This window comes from Gopherus flavomarginatus, chromosome 12 (genome assembly GCF_025201925.1).
Source record: "Gopherus flavomarginatus isolate rGopFla2 chromosome 12, rGopFla2.mat.asm, whole genome shotgun sequence".
Taxonomy (NCBI): Eukaryota; Metazoa; Chordata; order Testudines; family Testudinidae; genus Gopherus; species Gopherus flavomarginatus.
In genome coordinates, this window is record NC_066628.1 from 37,323,293 (window position 1) to 37,345,576 (window position 22,284).

The window sequence follows — 22,284 nt, forward strand, 5'->3', positions numbered from 1 at the left end:
TGACCAATGGCTTCTGCTGAAAGCATGAGCCATCTAAGTGGGGATGGGGGCTGCCGGCCAGGACAGCACAGGAAGGGAGGGACCAGCTGTGGGAAACTCTCCTTCCCTTCTTGTCTTCAAATCAAGATGATCTAGTTCAGACACAAATCACTGGGCTGGAGACAGGAATCCCTGGGTGAGGGTTTCCAGCCTGTGTTGTGCAGGAGCTCAGCCTAGATCAGAATGGTCCTTTCTAGCCTTAGGAGCTATTAATCTAGGTTTGAGAATTTCTTATCACATCCCACTCTGCCCCCTTCACCTTGCTCTTTGATGATGGTGATGTTGACAAGCCTGCGTCCAATCGCCGCTGTCCCTATGGGGACCTCAATCGCCTCCACCTGCAACTGCTTCTCATCATCGTCTTCCTCCCTGATGAAGAGTGGGACCCGGACGTCCACCAGCTCCACACCTTCCTGGAACTCCACCATCCCGTGGGCATCTGCACAGGTGGAGAGGGCGAAAGGGCATAGCTGGGAGGGTCCTTCCTCACAAACCACTATTTTGCCTTGGCCAGTAAGCTCAACACCCGCCTCCTACCTTGGTCAGAGGTCACAGTATAGTAACCCGGCGTCACCTTCAGCTCATTGAAAGCCTCCTGAGAGACATGTTTCTCCGTCACTTTCACGATCTCAGTCTTGGCTGAAAGGGGAGCGGTGAGCACTGTGTCCACAATTGTGTGGTCCTGCCTGCAGCCCAGTTAGGGAGAGGAGAGAAAGGAGTTCACGCCCTGCCTGTTCTGTCAATCAGACGCCTGTGTCAACCAGCCATTCACAGCACTAGTCAGCCACCAAAGCTTTCAATCAGCCAATACACGTGCGCCACGCATAGACGAACGGAGACACGGACAGACAGAGAGATGTGGACACCCCACCTACCTTTTCCCAGCATTGGGCTGCAACCTAGGGAAAAAACAGACCAGAAAGAGTGAATAACCCCACCAAATCCCACATGGGGTGCCATGAAGGTCTCTAAATATCCAGAGTGTGTCTATAGCAGGCTAGAGCTATGAGAGCTGCTCCGCTGACTCCAGCAGCAGAGCACCCTCATGGGAACACTGAACGCAGGAGTTCAAGTCCCACCACTGACTTTTTCCTGTCACTCCAGTTTCTGTCCTTGCTCTTGTGCAATGTGTGGCACACAATCGCACGTTCTCAAGAGCCCCACATACTGTGGGATGCAGCCTCAGTCACTGGCTAGCAAGTGCCAAGCAGGGCATCTCTCTGCTTTGTCCCTCAGCACTGGTCCCTACATGTCCTGCTGCTCCCTGTGACCCAGCTTTTCCAGACACCGTAGCAGATGTGCCCAGGGATGTGGTTTACAAAGAGTTAACCTTGGGGAACGATTCTCCCAGCTGGGGGAAGATACCATGTTTACAGGGCCAAAACCCGGTCCTCACTGCAGTCTATGGGAATTTTGCCACTGACTTCAGCAAGACGTGATTAGACCTGTAGCATTTTAGCCCCATGTACGGAGCCAGAAGTAGCCCAGAGAGCCTATGGTGGTGCCTTTGGGGGCACGCTGGGAGGCCCATGGCGAGCATGTGAATCCCTGGCATTCACATCATGGTATAGGGGGTACCACTGCACCCGGGCTGCTGGGAAGGATTACTCCTCAGAAACTGTTCATGCAGAGTTTAGGTGCCCCTCTAGGTCAGAGTTTGCAGCCTTGGGTGCCCCATGCCCTCCCTTCTTCCCACCACTCCTACATCCGCTCTGTCCCTAGGTCACTCACCTGAACTTGGTCTGCTGGAGTTTGTGGGCACCGGACACATGCTTGTAAACATCGTTCAGCTGAAAGGAACAACAGAGTCTATTACAGACCCATGGGGACTCAGCACAGCCGGCACCATGCTGCCAGCAAACCGAGCAGGCCCCGCTCAGCTCTTTCCCTCGCTACAACCTCACCTCTCGGTACCACCCCCGCCAGAGAAGCCAGGGCCTCCCCTCGGCCATACCGCCCTCGGCAGGGAGGCAAATCCCCGGTTGAGAGAACCTCCTCGGTAAGACGAGCCCTTCAGAACCCATGTCTGTTTGCATCCGCTCCCCAGCCCTGTTGGCTGCACCCAACCAGCCCCCTGCTTTCCTGGGCCCTAGCCACAGAGTCACAGCTCACACCAGCTGTACCTGGCTCCCTCCGCCCCAAAAGGCAAAGCCCAGAGAGCGGTTTGGCCCCTTACATTCTCCTCCACCTCCTTGCGCAGCTGCTCACATTCCCGGCTGTCCGGTTTCATGAGGTTCTGGGTGAAAAGCCGGGCCAGTCTCAGTGAGATGCCATAAGGAACTGGAGAGAGGAATCCCTGGTCAGACCCCCTCGCTGTCAGTCAGAGAAACCACCCCATGAACAGCTGGGAGCCAGGAAAGGCTGGGACTCCGGTGGCCCACACCCCAGCCAGCAGCGCCCAGTCTCCAAGGCTCGGATGGCTCCCATGGTGCTCAGTTGTTGCAACCAGTAAGCGCTGGGCAAGACACAAGCAGAGCCCAAGAAAGGCAGCTGGATGAGGATCTGGCTCAGCAGCCACTCCGGATTGAGGAGTAGAGTAATCGTTTCCCTCACCACTCCCAAAGCAGCAGCAGAGAGAGCGGAAAGCTGAATCCAGGCAGCAGCCTGCAGAGCTAAGGCAGCGTGTAGAGATGGGGCATCTGCTTGGAGTAGCTATTCTAGGCAGGAACATCTGGGGATGCTCACGGTGGCGGGCCTGGGGGACCCTCGCAGTCACTGTGACAGAGACGGGATATACTTTGTGGGGCAGGCATCTATCCCTTGGAGGCGGGAGAAGAGAAAGGGAAGGGGAGTCTCCTCACGGGCTAACTCAGACCTGGGGATTGTGAAGGGCCAGGGGGAGACCCCAAGGCAGCCAAACCCTCTTCCCATCTGGAGTCAGTGGGAGGCCACACACAACACCTCCCACCCCGCCGCCAGCACTCACTCAGCTCCTTGGGGTTTGTGGTGGTGTGGGAGGAGAAGCCCGGTTTGTGGACGTTGTTGTTGATCTTCCAGCGGACGGTGTCCCTGCCCTTCAGGGAGCCGGTGCGCACCATGGGGGTGTCCAGGTGGTCCGAAGCCATGAGGCTCTGCCGCAGCATGTAGTGATCCTCCTTGAACCCGACAGTGCGGCCTGCGGGGAGAGGGGGGTGCAGGCTAAAGCCCAGAGGGCTCCACAGCTCAGGCTGTGCCCTGCACTCACGCGGTGCTGGTGGGAGGAGCTGGACTGACAGACCCCCTCCGTTTATCCACAAAGCAGGCTCCCCCAATGCACTGTTCTGCCACGGAGCTCTGACTCCATGGCCCAGCTCATCCATGGCCCCTCTGCCAAGACGCCAGCAAGGGACCCATTAAACCCTCCTCTCTACAGTGGCTGTAACCTCTTCCTGGCCCCTCTGGAACTTACCCCTCCCAAGATCACTGCCCCCTGGAGCCCCTTGATCCATCTGCTGCCTGAGGTTCAGTGCTTCGCTCTTAGGGATCGTTATTGCATGTGACAACATCTGCCCAGAGCTGGCATGGCTCCTGGGGGACCCAAGGGCAATGAGGGTGCACCATGCGAGCAGGACGTCCTGCATGTCCACTGAACAAACAGTGCCCCAATCAGCTGCCATGCTCTAACAGCAGCCACGGCTCTGTCCCATAGAGAGCACACACAGCTCGTCCAGTCTCCCACCAAGGCTACTGGCTAATGGTCTCCACTAAGAACCTTTGCCCAGCTGAGCCTTTCAGGCTCCTGAAGGGTTAACCCCACTTGGGGGTCTTGCTTCCACCCAGCCCCTTCCCTTCCTAGCCGTACAGGAAGCGCACCCCTCTCTGAAAGCTGTCCCCCTCCCCTCAGAACAAGGTACCTCTCGCACAGCAGGGCAGCAGGGCCAGGCAAGCCTAGGAGACAAAAAAAAACAAACAAACAGTCCCTCTGTGGCCAGGAGCTCCTCGGAGCACAGCATGGAAAGAATGCTCCCTCCCGTGCTGCCGGAGAGGGTTAGATCAGCAACAGAAAGCGGGGGTGGGGGGCATGGACACAACTTGTGGGGTCTCCATGTGGGATGGCAAGAGCTGCCAAGCCCATGTCATTGTTCCTGTCATAAACAGATAGCTAAGGGTTAATATTCTTTTACTGGTAAAGGGGTAACAACAGTAACCTGAAACACCTGACCAGAGGACCAATCAGGAAACAAGACTTTTTCAAATCTGGGTGGAGGGAAGTTTTGGGGTGTGAGTTCTTTGTCTTGGGTCTGACCCTCTCGGCTCTGAGAGTGATTTTTCTATCTCCTGGCTTTCTAATCTTCTGTTTCCAAGTTGTAAGTACAAGGATAGTAAGACAATAGGTTTATATTGTTTTCTTTTGTATTTACATGTGTGTAGTTGCTGGAGTGTTTTGAATTGTATTCTTTTTGGATAAGGCTGTTTATTCATTTTTTCCCTTTAAGCAATTGACCCTGTATATTGCCACCTTGATACAGAGACTATATATTATGTCCTTTTTCACTCTTTTTATATAAAGCTTTCTTTTTAAGACCTGTTGGAGTTTTTCTTTAGTGGGGACTCTAGGGAATTGAGTCTGCAGCTCACCAGGGAATTGGTGGGAGGAAGAAGTCAGGGGGAAAATCTCTTTGTGTTAGATTTACTAAGCCTGACTTTGCATACCCTCTGGGTGAGGGGGGGAGAGAGATTAGCTCTCTTGGTACTTGTGTTTCCAGGACTGGAAGCAGGGAATCTCCTAGGGTCGTCCAGGGAGGGGAGCCTGGGAGGAAGTAACAAGGAAACAAGGGGAGGGGGTTATTTCCCTTTGTTGTGAGACTCAAGGAATCTGAGTCTGGGGGTCCCCCAGGGAAGGTTTTGGGGAGACCACAGTGAGCTAGGCACTGTATAATTCCTGGCTGGTGGCAGCTTTACCAGGTCCAAGCTGGTAACTAAGCTTGGAGGTTTTCATGCTAACACCCATATTTTGGACGCTAAGGTCCAGATCTGGGAAAAAAATGTTATGACAGTTCCCCTGGGAATGCTGAGGCCAGGTCCCTTTGCCTCCCCCTATCTCCGTTAGCCCTCACGCCATCCTGGCCTGTGCACATGACAGCACCCAGGGAGACGGCTGCAAACTCCTCAGCAGTGCAGGGCTAACCACCTTCGGAAAGCCTAGACATCTGTCTGCTAAACCACAGAGCAACTGCTGTCCCTCTTGGGCCAGTGCTTTTACCCTAAGGGGGACACAGCCATGGATGTGCCAGGACCGCTTGGCACATGCCAGCTCCCATCTACCTCCTACTGAAGCCACTGGCAAAACCCTGCTCAGTTCCAGTGAGAACTGGCCCTCTTCCCCCCCAAACTACATTATATTCAGACCCTTTGGCTTCCCAGCTGGATCAGCAAAGGCGCGGCAGGGCCTTTTGTAAAGCGTCTTCCGAGAGATGGGTCTGACTGGTTGCTTTCCAATAGCTGGGATTTCAGTCTCCAGCCTTGGATAATTCTCCTGTGCCTGCCACACCTGCCCCGGGGGTCTGAGTGCAGCCCCGCACGGCGGGACCCAGATCTCACCTTGCAACAAGCGCAGTACTTCCAGCAGAGCAGCAGCAGCAACCCCAGGAGTAACATCAGGAAAATGAGCAGGGGGATGAGCCACAGGAAGCTTCCTGGTGGGCACTCTGCAACCAGTGGCAATAAACTAGTGGTTAATTGGGGGCAGCTGATCCCAGCATGTCTGGGCTGGGAAGAGAGGGAGAGGGGAGGAAAGCAGAGCCAGAAAAAGGGAGGGGGGAACGGGAGAGGGGCAGGCCAGAATTCTCCTTGGGAGGATGCAGCCAACCTAGGTGCAGTAACATCCTTGTGACTGCCCCAGGTGCTCACTAACAGGGATACCCACAAGCGCCAGGCAAGGAGAGGTAGCTGCCAGCTCTTCACTCACTTCCCTAGCATGTAGCCAGTTCAAAGCCAGCCTAGGGCAGGAGTGACTGACATATGATCCCAGCTGATGACTGTTGGGTGGCCTGTGTGGGATGAACTTGGGGGGGAAATCTCAGTCCAGTTCCCAGGGGACAATGGTAACCAGCTCCCAGTAACGATCCCCATGGCACTACCAAGCCCCTCTGCTGGCAGCCTTGGCCAAGTGACCCCAGCCTGGCCAGATCATTTAACGTTATTTGTACAACCCCACCAACGCGCTCGGGGTGCTACGGACAGGTGCACAGACAAGCCACAGGCTGGAAGTGGCTGGGGACTCAGCCAGGGGGTCCCTCGATATTTCAGCTTATTGCTGTGGGGCGCGCTCCCCATTGCGGGGCAGGCAAGCCAGGGTTTTCAGGTGACCTTGGAGACATGAGTTGGAGACTGAGCCATGCTCTTGGCTCTGAGGGGGCCCTGTAGCTTGCACCTTCCCCTGCCCATGCTGGGCCCAGGGCTGCCCAGAGGATTCAGGGGGCCTGGGACAAGGCAATTTCAGGGCCCCTTCCATAAAAAAAAAGTTGCAATATTATAGAATACTATATTCTCATGGGGGCTCCTGCAGGGCCTGGGGCAAATTGCCCAACTTGCCCCGCTCCTCTGGGCGGCCCTGGCTGGGCCTGAGCTGTGGATGGGGCAGGCTCGAGCCTCCTGAGATGCTACCTTCCACTAGCCCCAAGTTCAGACTCTTCATTAGGAGAGATGTGGCCTCTGGAATGGTCACTGGGGGGAGCTCAGATTTAGGGTTTGTAGCCCTGATGCCCGAAAGGGGCAGAGAGAGAGGTCAAGCTGTGATCAGCGGTTGGCGTGGGCACAAGGCCCTGCTAGCCTTAGACACGCCTCCTCCCCCCACCAGGGCCCCGCTCACCTTTCTTCTTCTGCACCAGGATGGTGTTGTTGTGCACCGTGCTGGGATCCCCTTCCAGCGTGTAGCGGTAGGTGCAGTCGTCCTCCTCGTCCTGGAACGAGCAGTACTCATTCACCTCCTTTGCTAGAGAGAGGGGGAGGGTGCGACTGTTGTTATGGGAGGTAGCACCCAGAGGCTCCCATTGGGATTGGGCCCCACTGTACTAGGTGCTGTGCGTGCGCGCGCGCGCACACACACACACACACACACACACACACTGGGCTCGGGGAAGCCACGTCAGATACACACAGAGCTTGGACACCCGCAGGCCGAGGGCTCGGTACCTTTTTGCAGTTCATCCACCATCTGGATCTTGAAAGAGCAGTCCTTGCATTTCTGCCCCTTCTTCTCCCCTGTCCCCCAGGCCTGGCACTGGACGCAGCTTCGAATGTCTTCGCACACCCCCAGCACGCCCTGTGCACCGGAGACATGACATCGGACAGTGAGGGGGAGAGAGGGAGGGACAACGTCGGACTCTGAAGGATGAGTGTTGGAGACCACTCATGCGCCCTCATCGTCAGCGTAAGGGCGAGGGTGGAGCGGGGACATCAGACTGGGGTGGGAACTAACGTGAAAGTGTGTGGCGGTGACATACAAAGAGTGACTGCAGCAAAAGGTGAGTGGGAACCCAGCTCAGCATAGTACAAATCCCTTTACAGACTCAAACAAATCCCGAACAATCCTGGATGCTTTTCCTTTCAGGCCTGGAGGTGGAATTTGGAATCTGAACCCAGATCTAAATTTTGGCAGCTGTCTCCTGATTTCTATAGTGAGCAAAACCAAAACCCCAGATTCAAACACATGCATATGTGCATGCAGTGTATTAACAGAGCCTGGCTCTGGATCAAAACTGCAACCCAGAGCCTAACTTTCCCAAACGTAGGAGATATTTAGATCTGGGGTTTTGAATCAGCCCCATCTCAGTAAAATAATCTACACTGATATTCTGCCCTAAGGTAGCAGCTCTCATCTGAGGATCTCAGAGAGCTTTCACAGACATTAACAACTTAAGTCTTCCACACCCCTGAGAAGTAGCGAAGTATACTCCTCATTTTAAAATTGGGGAAACTGAGGCACGTGGCAGTTAAGTGTCTCAGAGTCAGAAATAGAAGCCAGGAGCTCAATCCCAGACGTATGTTCTAACCACTAGGAATGCTCCCTTCCTGTAAATGCAGATTTTGGTATACTGTTGTATTTATCAGTTTAACAGCATCTGTGAGCTAAATAGACCTGGCTAAGAGCCTTCTGTGGCCATTCAGCAGCTACACCAGCCTTGCTGTCCCAGGATGGAAATCATTCTAACGAGCCTGAGGAGAGAGCAGGATGATCCGCAGGGGATTGCTTCTGGCCTGTATGTGCTCTTGGCCTTATTTGGGGTCATCCCCCTCAGCCCTCTCAAGAGCCCCACGTTCCCCCAGAGGCTCAGGATCCAGGTTGTGAGCAGACAGGTGATGCCTTAGGACAGTGGTCCCCAACGTGGTGCCTGCGGGTGCCATGGCGCCCACCTAGTGCCCAGCAGGGGAGAGAAGCCAAGGCCCCACATCTGACGAGGACAGAGAAATCAGGCTGCAGGCGTGGTGTTCTCTGTTCCCTGCAGGCACAGGGCAGAGAAACTGCGGCCCTGCGCCTGCCAGGGACAGAGAACTCCGGGGCAAGAGGCTGCGGGCCCCGGTGTTCTCAGTCCCAGGCAGGTATGGGGCCCACCTAGTGCCCAGCAGGGGAGAGAAGCCAGGGCCCCACCCCTGCTGGGGACAGACTACTCTGGGGCTATGGGTGCCAGTGTTCTCTGTCCTTGCGGCTTCTCTCCAGCTTCTCTCTTCTTTCTGGATTCATATATTATGTAATATTAAATATGATTTTTTTGTATTATTTAATGTACAAATACAAAATAAGCCTTGAAAAATTGTTGGCGCCCGCCATACTCTTCTGAAGACATGAATGTGATACTGGCCACAAAAAGGTTGGCGACCACTGCCTTAGGAGTACTGGTCTCTGACCATTGAACTGGAGCCTTACCAGTGAGTAGCTGATTTCACAGGTGAGGTCAGTGTACCGAGAAGGCTTGTCGCAGATGCACCGGCCGCATTCACATCTCCCACGGCCATTGCAGATCCCCTGCAGAAGTAAAGGGGGCCAGGATCAGCCTCTGACACTACTGATAAGCCCTCACTTAGCGCTGCTGGTAATAGAGGTCCTAGAGCAGTGGCTCTCCTTCGGTGTTGCCCTGTCAACCTCTCCCCCATCCACACATCCCCAGCATTTACTCACAGTGACAACAGCTGGGATAAAAATGACACAGTCCATCAAATCCTCATGTGTCAGGGCAGCTGATCATCAGCTGGGGTCAGGAAGAAGCTCCCCCACTCATGGGATAGCACTGGGCTAGGAAGAGCATCGTGCCACCCGCAGCCACACTTGCTTCTCTCAGGCCATCCAGCGCCCCAGCTGAACTGGATCCAGATCTCTCTCTGATTCCCGAACTGTTTGGATCCAGGGCAGCAGGAAAGTCAGACCCAGCCCCCACCTACTTTGCCCTCCCCTGCTCCTACATGGAATAATCCTGCACTCAGTAACCTACCCCTTTGCTGTCGATGCAGGTGTCATTGCTTGTGGGGCATTCACAGCCAGGGCCCCCCCAGCCACTTTCACATGCACACTGACCCATGTAGCAGCGACCACGATCTGCAGAGAAAGAGCGGATGCTACAGGTGAGTGCTGAATTGGGCGGCATCTCTAGCTCCTGATTCCCTGAGGATATTCCTGCCTTCGACTCTCAGTCCCATGAGCCATCCCAGCTGCTCCCTAGAGGATTCCTTCACTGTATCTTAGATAGCTGGGCTTTGTCTCCTGGGGGAGAGGAAAAGGGACAGTCGCAAGCATGGTGTGAAGAAGCAATTGATGATACTGATTACAGACCAGGGGCATGATCCAGTTTCATTCAGATCAGTGGGCATCTTTCAATCCACTTCAGTGAGAGGTGGGTCAGGACCCAGGGCTCTAATCAGACCTGAGCTGCACTGATCCTTCACTGGGGCCCTGGGTCCAAAGCACACTCCCTTCTTTGTGCTTTGCAGTGTAACCTTCTGGTTCAGGATGTGTGTGGGGCCATGTCTCTCTCCAGTGTCTGGTTCTTAGTGCATAAAAGGATCTAGTACTACTGCTGCCGCCAGCTAAAGAAAATCTCCTTTAGCTCAAGGAGCAGAGGCCTCTCTATTCAGAGCCCCATGTCCAGGGTTCTCTCCCCAGCATCACTATGAGCAGGAAGATTTGTTACAGGTGCAGGCTGAAAGCCAGGCTGTGTGTTGTGTTTAGTATTTGTATTTAGCTCTAACTCTCAAGGGATGTCCGGGTCATGTGGGCTGGTAGACAAGCTTTGGCAGCCATTCTAGGAAATTACTGTTCAGAAAAGCTCTTTGAAGAGATGGGTCCTGACTCAACATGTCGGATCTAATTCCTGCACTGTGGGGCATTTTCACATCTGGCGCTGAAGCTCACGTCTTGAGGGGTGTGAATGGTAAAGCTCTGCGCCTGCTTCGTTACCAAAACCGTGCTGCACCTGCTGCTGTCTGGGCAGTGCCCCCAAGGAAAGGAGCTGCAGGAGCCCCCGAGGCCAGCTAGCAGAAGTGTCTCAGGCAGGCAAGCGCCAGCCTCTCGGCCCCCACTCACCATTGCAGAGGAAGCCGGAGGTGCGTGGGCACTGGAAGTTGTCGAACTGGCAGAAGTCACCCTCGTAGCGCTGGGTCAGGTCCTCAGAATAGCACTGGCATTTCCCACAGAGGCACTCGCCCCGCCCCGAGCAGGGCTCTGAGTCTCCAGGGCGGATGCAGGCCTGGTTGTCACTGGAAGAGGCTGTGGAACAGTCACACATGTCCCCTCGCCTGGCAGAGAGAGAGAGACACAGACACACGCACTGAGGGACCTTAGAAGCCAGAGGCACCACGGGCCCTATCTGGAGATAGATCCCTGGCATGGGACCCAGTGGAGAGATTTACATCCACAGAGAGAGCAGCCACCATATACAGGGTGAGAAAGCCTAAGCCAAGGTCTTTTGACCTCCACTGATAACTGAAGCCCGGAGGAGGAGGCTTCCAGGACTGGGTCCCCTACAGAGCAGCGCTGGACAGGATCCTTACCAGCCTGGGTAGCAGACGCACTGCCCACAGACGAAGTCCCCGTTGAAACTGCACATGGACGATCTAACCATCTTTTGCTGTAAACGAGAAAGAGAGTAGGACGTTACTGACCGTCCTCCAGGGACTCAGACCCAGTCACATGTCCCTAGAAGACAGACTAGCAGGCTCTAGAGTCTCTAGGACCCTCTGCTGATGGCCCCCTGAGCGCACATGAAGAGAGGGCAGGTATGGGGTGGGCAGATCTCTAGCAGGATGTGAGGGGAGCTCTTTTTAGCAGGTTCTGTATCCCTGGCTCTGTGCACAGGGCTGTAGCAAAATGTCTCCTTGGTAATCTTTTCCACAGGAAGCTGGGAACAATAAACTCACTTCACTTGGGAAGCCTCCCTCAAAATGCCTAGAGACGCTGCCAGCAGCACCCCGAGCAGACACATCTGTAAACTCCATTTCACCCCCAGATCCCCAATGGTGAAACAAATCTACAGCCACCAAGCTCTTTGCAGTTGATACTACGCTGCTCACCGTAGCCACTTGTGCATTCACAGCAAGGACAGAATTCCTGCTCTAAATAGCACAAACGCTGGCTACCTGAGCTAAAGAAGAATCTCCATTAGCTGCAAGGGGCATATGACACACAGTTAAGCAGTGAGGATCCCATCTAGTAGAGGGGAGTGGTGCTCACACACACTAGCCAATTCTTTACAATCCCAGATCTGTATCAGAGCAGAAAATGTCCCAGGATTTCCCCCAGAACCGAAGATGGTGGGAGCGCAGCCTCCATACCTGTTCACAGGGGCAAACGTCACAGATGACGGAGACGTCAATTTTCAGGCTGTCACTCCAAGACGAGGGCTTCATGTGGATTACCCCCTGCTGCTCTTTCTTGGGTAGGTTGCAGACGTGCTCCCCACCCACGTACTCATGAGCTTTCACACGCACCTTGAAGCTGCCCTGAATAGAAGAGACCCGTTTGTTAGCTGCCAATGGCCAAACAGCCCTTCTAGACCCAGCCGCTGCTCTGGTGGATTTGAACTGGCGGCCTGGAGGTGAGAGGCTGCGGACACTGTAAAGGGAAGGATGGAGACAGGTATTAAAAAATAAATAAATAAATAAATAAATAAAAGCTCTCCCCTTTCCAGGACAATACATGAATGATGGGGAACTCTCTTGCCCTGGCTGTACAGGCTCGGCCTGCAAAGTACCTTCCACTATTATTCATCTGTATTGCAGCAGCACCTGGAAGCTGCAATAATAAATGAAGGACCCCACTGTGCTAAGTGCTGTAGAAACACACCACAAGACTGTCCCTGCTCCAAGGAGCTTAAGTCCAGCTATTACTCTGATAACACCAGGAACATGCACATGCCAAAATTGCTGCTAACCTACACAAGACAGGAAGGATGGCCCAGTGGTTAGAACACTAGCCTGAGACTCAGGAGACCTGGGTGCATTTCCCTGCTTTGGGAGAGACTCCCTGCATGACCCTGGACAAATCACTTAGTCTGTGTGCCTCAGTTTCCCTTCTCTAAAATGGGGATAACAGCACTGCCCTACCTCACAGGGGTGTTGTGAGCATGGATACACTGAAGACTGAGGTGCTCAGATACCATGATGATGCGGGCCAGCTAAGCCTCCAAGACAGATGGCATGAGGGTTCTCAGAGGGCACAGGAATGCAGGAACCACCTTTCAGAGGCTTGTTAATCAAGTGTTAAACGAGCTACAAGACTTTGCCCGAGTTTATACTGACGACATTGCACTGTTTAGCAGTTCTTGGTCAGATCATTGAAACCACTTGGGCACTGCGCTAACAAAACTCAGAGACGCAGGTGTCAAAATGTAAAACAGAAGTTGCTGAAGTTCTTTATTTAGGACACTGGTTAGGAGGTGGCCAAATTTCTCCTGATCCACTGTTATCTTGTGTACAGCCCAGACTGAAAAACAAGTCCAGTCTTTGACAGGGTTGGTTAACTATTACCACTGATTTGTGCACATTTCAGTGACATTGTGTCTGCAGTCACAGACTTGTGCAAAAGCCAAAACCAAACAAAATAGGGTGGGGACAAAAGCTTGTCAGGAAGGTTTTGATGAGGTAAAGAAAATCCTGTCAGAAAAGCCTGTTCTGCCCAGTCCAAGTTTTGACAAAATGTTTGAACTATGCACTGATGCATCGGACACTGGTTTTGGGTGCAGTGGTGACGCAAACGGGGGAAAGTAATGAAAAGCTTCCTGTCGCTTTCTGAAGTAAAAAACTGACACCCACTGAACAGAATGACTGTGTCATGGAAAAAGAATGTTATACCATTGTATGGGACAGGGCTGCCCGTTGGGAGGGTGGGGGCAAGTGGAGCAATTTGCCCGGGGCCCCAGGACTCACAGGGGCTCCCACGAGAGTTTTTCAGGGACCCTGAAGCACTGGGGGCCCCAGAAATCTCTCATGGGGCCCAGGCCCAAGGAACTTCTTCCGCTCCAGGTCTTTGGCGGCAATTCAGTGGCCGGAGGGTCCTTCTGCTCCAGGACCTGCAGCCGAAGTGCCGGGTCTTCAGTGGCAATTCGGTGGCGGGGGCCCCCTGAATCCTCTGGACGGCCCTGGTATGGGATGTCAAACCGGTAAAGCCCAGTCTATTAACAGAAGGTTTAGGACCCTGACAGATCGATATCCGCTGGTGTGGCTGCATCGAACCCAAGGTACTAATTCCAAACATGCTCCAAGAACATGGCATGGAAACTGCAGATTAAGGGAAGAGAAAATATTATGGCAGATGCCCTGTTCAAGCAAGAGGGTTATGACCTGACACCTGCAGATCAGCCAGTGGCTGACCCTACTGTAAAGGAAGAGGTGTGACCTTAAAAGCCACTCAGTGCCAACTGGCAACGGGTTCACTATTGCATAACAGCAACTCCTAACAGGCCTGACAAACTCCCAACCATTAGCACATGGCTTTCATGGTATTTATCCATAAATGATGTCACATGAGATCTCTAATAAAGGCTCATGTCATAGTAGGGTGGCCAGGTGTCCGATTTTCAACCTTAAAGTCCAATTGAAAAGGGGACCTGATGGCGTCTGGTCAGATCTACTGACCGGACACCCAAAGTCTGGTTACTGCATGTGGGAGAGCCGCTGAGTCATCACCTGCACCAGTCCCTACTCAGCCAGGGCTGCCTCCCACCTGCATCAGACGGTTGCAGCTCCCAGTCCCAGCTCCAGGCAAGTCCCTCCTGACCCTTACAGGGAGTGGGGGAGAGAAGGGGAAAGAGGAGCGAATGGGGGTAGGGTCTCTGGGGAAGAGACAGAGCAGGAGGGGGCCTCGGGGAAGGGGCAGGGCAGGGATGAGGCCTGGGGGGCAGAGGTAGGCCCTTGCGGGGGAAAGGGCAGAGAAGGATTGGTTCCGGCACTCCTGCTCGAGTGTCCGGTTTTTAAATATTACAAAATTGGCAATCCTATGTCACAGGAATCCTCATAATTGTTGTGATGTGTACATACAATTGATATTTTAAAAAAGTTACGTATGTCTGTACTGTACCATGGACATATGTTCACAAAGTCTGAATCAAGGCAGGGCTGACAAACAAGTTGCTGCCAGACAAAGGATGTATGTGGACTCGTCTGCCTAGGTTGATGTGTAAATTAAGCATTGTAAGCAAACACAATGGAAGTGCCCCAGCTGCAGACAAAGACAACACACCAAGAGGGGTCATCCCAACTCTGGGGTCAAACAATGAATTTGCGGGAGGAGGAGGCGATATAAAAAGGCAAAAGGATGCTTCTTTAACCTTCACTGAGGAAGCAAAAGGACAGCGCTTTTTTCATTCATGAAAGGGGGATCCTGGCCAAATGGTTGGAGATGCTGGAAGACTGCTTTGGGCAAGATCAGCTTCTTCAGACAGAAGCTTACTCTGTTATGTTTAGACTCTAGGACAGGGGTGGCCAACCTGAGCCTGAGAAGGAGCCAGAATTTATCAATATACATTGCCAAAGAGCCACAGTAATACGTCAGCAGCCCCCACCCCCATCAGCTCCCCTCCCCGCCCACTCCCAGGACCTCCCACCTACCCGCAGCTCTCCCCACGCCTCCCGATCAGATGTTTCGTGGCATGCAGGAGACTGGGGGGAAGAGTGAGGGCACAGCAGGCTATGAGGAGGAGGCGGGAAGGGGTGGAGTGGGGGCAGGGCCTGTGGCAGAGCCAGGGGTTGAGCAGTAAGCACCCCCCCGGCATATTGGAAAGTTGGTGCCTGTAGCTCCAGCCCCGGAGCCGGTGCCTCTACAAGGAGCTGCACATGGATCCAGGAAGTGCGCTCTACTTTGTTTTACACTTAACCATCCTGTTTCCATTTATCCTTACTCACCGTCTCTTCAATCTTAATCTTTAATAATAAACTTCAGATGGTTTTCACTATAAATATATCTCAGTGCTCTGATGCCCTATAGGAGCTGGTCTTGTGTTGAACCGGTCAAACTGTGCGTAGTGTTCTCTTGGGGATAGCACACCTGGTCATTTCTGTGAGCGTTCAGTGTCAGGGGCTGGATGTAACAGGAGATCGCTTCACAGGGACTTGGAGTGAGGTGCATCTACTGGTAACCAGCAAGGCAAAGTTTGGCTGGCATAGCCCAGAAATACTGTTTGGGTGGCTGACAGCTGGTGGTGTCAGGGAGCTGACACCCAGAGCAGCACAAGCAAGTCTCTCTCACGCTGGAGGTAGGGAGGTAACAAGGTGACTGACAACCCTGGGCACCCTAAGAACTGTTACAGATGGACAGAAGCTCAATCTAGGACTTACCACTTCCCCGCGGGTGACATGGAACGAGCCAGACTCTGTCTTTTTATATTTCAAGGAGGTAACTTCTGTCTTCATGGACTTCGGGACTGAGTCAGCCCGGATGTCCATCTTGGAACGGATACGCTGGGATGGAAGAACAAAAGATAGATCCCAACAGCACTTATCTTCAGTGCATAACCCAACCACGCCACCCCTTCTCGCCTGCCCAGGGGGTTGAAAAGGGCCCCACTGCTCTTCCCCTGGCAGAATGCTCCCCCTACCCAGTGGCTTGATTCTGTGAGCTAGACCGACACCCCAGAGGTCATCTCTTACCTCGAAAGCCACGCGAATCAGCTCCACGATATTGGAGGAGTCTTTCTGCAGCACCCCAATTTCTGAGATGGGGAAATACTTGTGCAGCTTCTGCAAAACAAAAGGGAGAGGAAGCTAAGCCACAAATCCTTGCAGGAACACTGCGGTTCCAGAGACACCCGTGCAAGGGTTCATTTCCATAAACCAGCAGCAAAGGTAACAGAGCCCTGCCCTCAGGCTACAAACAGCCAATGGGAGTTTGTGCTGGAGCTGATGGCATTTCTCTGAAGCCAGCCTAAAGCAAAACATCCCTGGCCCGATCTTGCTCAGGTAGTTTAATTCAGTTCTTAATAAAAAGCAGCGGCTTCCCCCATTTCACCTCCAGATTCAGAGCGAGCATCACTCCAGACAAAACGACAGTGAAGAAGCACAGTGGGACATGGCTGGGGGCACCTTCAAAACATCAATTTTCTATGCACAGGACAGGTGGCACATGGGATCTTGTAGTTCTGAATTCCCTCCCACTCCACCCGCATTCATCAGCATGACAAACCCAGCAGGACAAGCCCGCTCAGTCCAGAGGGAGGTGGATTTGGCGGGTGGCCTAATCAATGCCCAGAAGTGAGAAGGACCTCTTCCTTTCTGCACCCCATGCCTTCCCCACTTTAGTGTAGGCTTTTCTCTGACACTTGCCATTGCAGTGCATGGGCCCCACACCACCAGAATGAATTTCACCTCTGAGTGGGGGAAGGGTGATTAACCCCATTTTGCAAGTGGGAAAATGGAGGCACAGAGATGAAGTGACTTGCCCAAGGTCACTCAGGGAGTCTGTGCCAGAGGTGGGAACAGACTGGAGGTCTCCTGAGTCCCAGTCCAGTGCCTTATCCACAAAGCCATTCTTCCCTTTGCCCTGTTGTTAGCCAAACATTTGCACAACACGCCTCCCTAGATCTTCCTCTCATTTAACACAACAGGCACATCAGTAGCATTTCACTAACCAGCTAGAGGTGGAACGAGAGTGAGGCCTGAGTGAAAAGCCTGGATTCTACCATCAGTCAACTGTGGAAAGGTTCTGATCCAGATCAGAACTTGACAGCTGTCCCCCATCTCCATAATAAGCCAAACCAAAACCTGGGCTCTGCAGCTGGAGACATTCAGACACCTACCTTATGTCTCAGACCCATTTTCATAATGAGCTCAAATACCTTCAGCAGGAAAACAGAGCCAGAGATCCCCACAGGAGAAAAACACACCTGAGACAAACCTAGTCAGCCACTGGATGTACTCATTGCTACCCAAAAAACATACCCTCAAGCCCTGCTCACCAGCATCGAGCCCCATAGGAGGTCAGAGTGGGGGGTTCCTGTGAATCTGATAGTGCTCAGTGGCAGCCTTGAACCGGTCCAGACTGATCAGGGTAACACAGTCCCTGGTACCCACTGAAGCTGAAGGCAGATTAAGTGATGTGGTTTAATGCGTCAGAGAAGAGAGGAACATGTGCCCCTCTCCCTCCCCGGAGTCCTCCAAAGGAAGAAATTTAAGGCTCCAGGTTCAGAAACGCTGAGCACCTGCAGCTCCCATTGATGCTTATCATGTCTGAAGACAGGAACCTTTGCTCCTTGAGCTGCAACGCCCCATTCAGAGTGGCTAGCAGTGTCACATTGCATGGCCCATTTGCTCCATTGCAGGAGAGGGGAGAGAGACTCGAGGGGAAGGGGAAATGCCAGAGTTTGCCAACTAAGGAGAGTGCTCGGAATATTCCATTTTGAGAGAACCTAAATGGAATATTTTGGCTTGCTAGCTGCCTGTCTGAAAGCAGAAAGTGAAATGAACAGGAGCCTTCCAACCGAGAAGCTGCCATTTTCCTGATGGAAAGTGGAATTGTTTTGGCAAAACTGAATTTTTTCCCCACAGAAAATTTCAAAAATTTTGAAAAAAGGGCATTTTCCATTGGAAAATCATTCCGACTGAGAATTCCTGGCCAGCACCCCCTTTGCTACATCACAGCCAAACTACTAACAGAGGTTGGTCCAATAAAAGGTATTACCTCACCCACCTTGACCAGCCAAACTACAGGCTGACATGTGGGTCCCCTGACAGAGATTTGATTCCATTCAGCATCCATACAGTTTTCCTCCCTTGCTCTCCCTCTGAGGTATTTATCTGGTCCCATGATTAGCGTGACCAGGTGTCTGGTTTTCGACTGGAACACCCATTTGAAAAGGGATTGTGGTGGCTCCAGTCAGCACCGCTGACCAGACCATTGACTGTCTGGTTTGCAGCGCCATGCATGTGGCTGGCAGGCTCCCTGCTAGCCTCTGCACCACACAGCTCCCAGGAAGCACGTCCCCAGTCTGGCTCCTACACATAGGTACCTCCCACCCAGCCGTCTACCCGCCTGGCCCTTTCACCTCGTAGTAGCTGTAGGAGTGGTTGGTGACGGCGAAGATTGGGATGATGTTGTGCTGGCCCAGCAGGCGCACCAGGGTGGGCACGGAGGGGTAATCCTGACGGGTATCGTAGGTGTAGATGCCCGCTCGGTTCAGGTGACACTGTTCATCATTCCTCGGCAGGATCCCTGACAGGACGTTGGTGCCGTCAGCTTCATAGTGGAAGACGGACTCAGTGGAGAACACCAGCAGGTGAGTGCTGTCAGTCCGCCAGCCAATTTTCTCCTAGGGCCAGAGGGAAGGAGGGTGTGGGGCATTTCATTCACTTGCCCAAACACAATGCATAGGGCCAGTCTCAAGCGAGTGTGCTAGCGGTGGCAGGCAAAGCTTTTTAGAGCATGGCACCCGACTCCTCACTGAAAGTTAAGGGGTCTCTGGGTACCTGACTCTGTTCATAATCCCCGCCTTCACCGGTAGTGCACACGTCCAGCTGCCACGCAGCCCAGGGAATTAAAAAACGACAGAGGTGAAAGGATTAACTCCCTTCCCTGCTCCCCCAGTGCACATATCCCACTGAGCCTCTGGGGTGGTCCAGGTAGGTCCAGCCGCAGTGGAGAAGCAGGCTGTTACTGGATATATCTGGCAGGGCACTAGCCTACTGATAAGGGAAATATCCGTTTCCCCAGCCAGAACACCTGCTGCCATGACATGCTGGCCTCTGGGGAGCAGATCCACACAACCCTAGGAACAAGGGAACAGCTCGGAGGGTGAGGGGACCCAAGGGGGGCACCGCAGACTGGAGGCACCTTCTCAGTGCAGTTTACTCCAGGAAGACGAGACAAGCTCTCTCAGCAACAGCAGCAGGTGCAGCGAACTGGCAATCCTGGGAGAGCAGTAGCTTCAACCAGGTATGGCCCTGAGTTCTGGGCTCAGGTTAGCCACATTGCTAGTCACCCATCCCACCTGCTGTCTCTCTCCCAAACAACACAAACCATCTAAAGGAGCCAGCCCCCTCCATGCTCACCTTGCAAACAGCCGTCTGCAGGATGGCATCGAAACCTCCTTCCGGGGCATCCAGGTTGCCAGAGATGCGCTCTTTCATCAGCTCCTGGGTGAAATGACTGATGTTGCTGGTCAGGTGGATGACGTTCTTGAAGGAGAAGGGTGAGTCGGCGTCCCTCCAGGGCTCTCGCAGCCTGATGGAGAAAAGGGGAAGCAAGGGCTTTCAAATGGGGCTTGGCGACCGGAGTCATCAAGAGATTACCACATATGGTGCTGTAAACGTGTCTGGCACAGAGCAAGGTACTGCCCCTGCAACCCATGGCAAGGCATGGGACAAGAGGGTTTGCAAGGAAGGGCCCTGCATGAGGATCACTGGTGAGATGATAGAGGAGATCCCTGGAGGTATTGGTGCAGAGAGAAGGATTAGAAGCAGGAGAGACAGGTGGTCCCAGAACGAAGAGCTCCTTTTCCAGGTGGCAGAGCAGCACAAAGGCATGACGCTGAGAGGTCCAAAAAGTGACATGAGGAGCAGTGAGGTAAGATGACTGGGAGCACTGGCAGAGAGAGCAGAGACATGAGTGGGAGCAAGATCACGTAGGACTCTGAAGGCTCCCAGTCGGCTACTCTCCTGAGGGTGGTAATACTTTGGTCTAATTCTGGTTCTTGGCTTGGCATGGAAGTGTGTGGATGGTGTTTAGTGATGTACAGAAGGCCAAACTAGATGATCTTGTCTCTTCCGGCCTTGAACTCTATGAGAGAATGTGCGGCTTGAATCTGTTGTTGTAGGAAAGGGGAAGCCCAGGATTGGACCCAAGGTGTGGGGCCGATGTGGCCTTGTGGCAGGACAGGCTGCAGATGGCATTAGACGTGGTGTTTGGGAGACACCGGTGCGGAGGGTGGGCAGCAGATGGCATTAGCCAGGTGTTTGGGAGACACCGGAGCGGAGGGTGGGGAGCAGATGGTGTTAGCCATGGTGTCTGGGAGACACTGGCGTGGAGGATGGGCAGCAGATGGCGTTAGCCATGGTGTCTGGGGGACACCGGCGCGGAGGGCGGGAAAGGAGAAGTTTGCAGTTATCAAAGAGAAGGAACTGGGACAGGGGTTTGATCACTGGAGACTGAGGAGCGGGGGAGACAATGAGAAGACAGACTGCCATTCCCTGACCAATTTCATCGAAGTCCGTCCATTCGGGCCTCTCAGCTTCACTTACTTCTCAGGTCTCATGTCTGTTTGTGGCGCCGAGACTTTGTCCACGAACTTGCCAAATCCGATGGTGTAATTGGAGGTCAGGTCTTGCAGGAAATCCGCTGGCAGGGAGGGAGGGAGAGCAGTGAGCTGGGATGCACTGGCAGAGTTGCAGTGGACCACAGCCCTTTTCCCATCACCTTCACAGGGAGCTGTTCTGAATGCCACGCCTCAGGGTAAGGCTCCTCACTAGTGCAAGGGCTTATGGGATGAGGGGAACAGAGCATCTGGGTCACTGGGCATCACACAGAACACACCAGCTCTCTAGGACACTGGTTTTCTGCTTTTCTTAGTACAAGACTAGAAAAGGGGACTCATGATGGCCCCTGTAGTGCAGCGAGGGCCAGAAGGAACACTTTGGGTAGGGAGAGGGATCCCAGGCCAGAAAGAGCCAGGTGTATCACTAAGCAGCGAGGGCCAACGACAAACACCTGGTGGCCAGATGCACACACCCCTCTGCCAGTTGTGTTACTCTTCCCTGCCCTGGGTAGAGATTCTCTGCCCATGCTGTCAGTAGGGGGACCTGGCTTCCCTTCCTCCCCTAGCATGCCTTGCTCCAGGCCTCACCTAGCTTCTGGCCCATCTGTTTGAGGTTGTTCAAGTCGTCAGACATGGAGTAGGAGAAGTCCATAAGGATGTAGAGATCCACAGGGCTCTCGAGGGGCTGGAAGACGTCCATGTTGAAGCTGGCCTCCTCACCAGCTCTCAGCCGCATGAACATCCGCTGTGGGGACACCTGAGTTTTCTTCAGAGACAGGTCGAGGCTAAAATTCTGCCAGAGGAGGGAGAAGAAAAGGGTTAGTGGAGTAGCAGAGGAGATTCACCCTGGTGCTTGCAATGGGAAGCAGGGGTAATAGCTGTTGTCTGGTGAACAAGGGGTTAACTTTCATTCTCCTTCCCCTTGCACATGCTCAAGGGAAGAGTTGCTGGGGACACATGGTGGGACTGAAGCCAGTGGGAAACTCCTGCACCCAGGTGAGTCTGGGTTAACCCCCAGCTGGAGATGTCTGTTTATTTTTGTGCTAACTGAGGTGGATTGCTTCTTATCCATGCAATTTCCAAGGACACGCCCTCGCTGACTGTGCCCGGACGTGTTTAACCTACCTGAGGACTGGGAGCTTTGAGAATAGTTTATTCTGCTGCCCTGTCAGCATGAAGGATGGTCCTTCCATTGCCCACCCCACTCCAGCTGCACCAGCGTTGGCAAGGGGAAGCCCCAAAGAGGCCAAGTTGATTGGGCAGGGTGAGAAGACCATGCTAGGGCACCAACAGCTGGCCTACATTAGGGCTGGAGGAGCTACACTGTCCGAGAGCAACAGAAGGGAGAGGTTGCCACAGTTTCTCCATGCCAACGAGGCCTTGGTGCCCTTTGTGGTAGGGTGGATGTGGCCATTACCCCTTTCCACAAGGAACTGTGCTGTGATCCCAAACTCATTTCCGGTAGGTTACCAAACAGCATCAGGGCTTCAATCAATAACTGTCAATTGGAGTTGGGCCACATGAGTCAAATGTTGACATCGTTGTTTCCAATAGGGCAGAAAAAGATCAAGAACATTTTCCCAACATTTCCCTGCCC

At 53.4% G+C, this 22,284-nt stretch overlaps 1 protein-coding gene across 3 annotated transcripts in view; it reads right to left on the bottom strand.

The window, feature by feature from the left end:
* ITGB4 (integrin subunit beta 4) overlaps positions 1-22,284 on the bottom strand; it is a 55,475-nt gene that overhangs the window by 18,421 nt on the left and 14,770 nt on the right. For all 3 annotated transcript variants that reach the window (XM_050919109.1, XM_050919108.1, XM_050919112.1), the window contains exons 5-25: positions 21,276-21,480; positions 20,674-20,770; positions 19,486-19,657; positions 18,483-18,746; positions 16,093-16,182; positions 15,781-15,903; positions 11,782-11,949; positions 11,002-11,078; positions 10,535-10,746; positions 9,447-9,550; positions 8,885-8,983; positions 7,153-7,282; positions 6,830-6,952; positions 5,560-5,666; positions 3,873-3,906; positions 2,966-3,154; positions 2,216-2,319; positions 1,771-1,829; positions 915-938; positions 577-725; positions 299-478 (exon numbers count right to left, since the gene is read on the bottom strand). In XM_050919109.1, the coding sequence (XP_050775066.1) occupies positions 299-478; positions 577-725; positions 915-938; positions 1,771-1,829; positions 2,216-2,319; positions 2,966-3,154; positions 3,873-3,906; positions 5,560-5,666; positions 6,830-6,952; positions 7,153-7,282; positions 8,885-8,983; positions 9,447-9,550; positions 10,535-10,746; positions 11,002-11,078; positions 11,782-11,949; positions 15,781-15,903; positions 16,093-16,182; positions 18,483-18,746; positions 19,486-19,657; positions 20,674-20,770; positions 21,276-21,480 (2,710 nt within the window). The remainder of the gene's footprint in view (positions 1-298; positions 479-576; positions 726-914; positions 939-1,770; positions 1,830-2,215; positions 2,320-2,965; positions 3,155-3,872; positions 3,907-5,559; positions 5,667-6,829; positions 6,953-7,152; positions 7,283-8,884; positions 8,984-9,446; positions 9,551-10,534; positions 10,747-11,001; positions 11,079-11,781; positions 11,950-15,780; positions 15,904-16,092; positions 16,183-18,482; positions 18,747-19,485; positions 19,658-20,673; positions 20,771-21,275; positions 21,481-22,284) is intronic.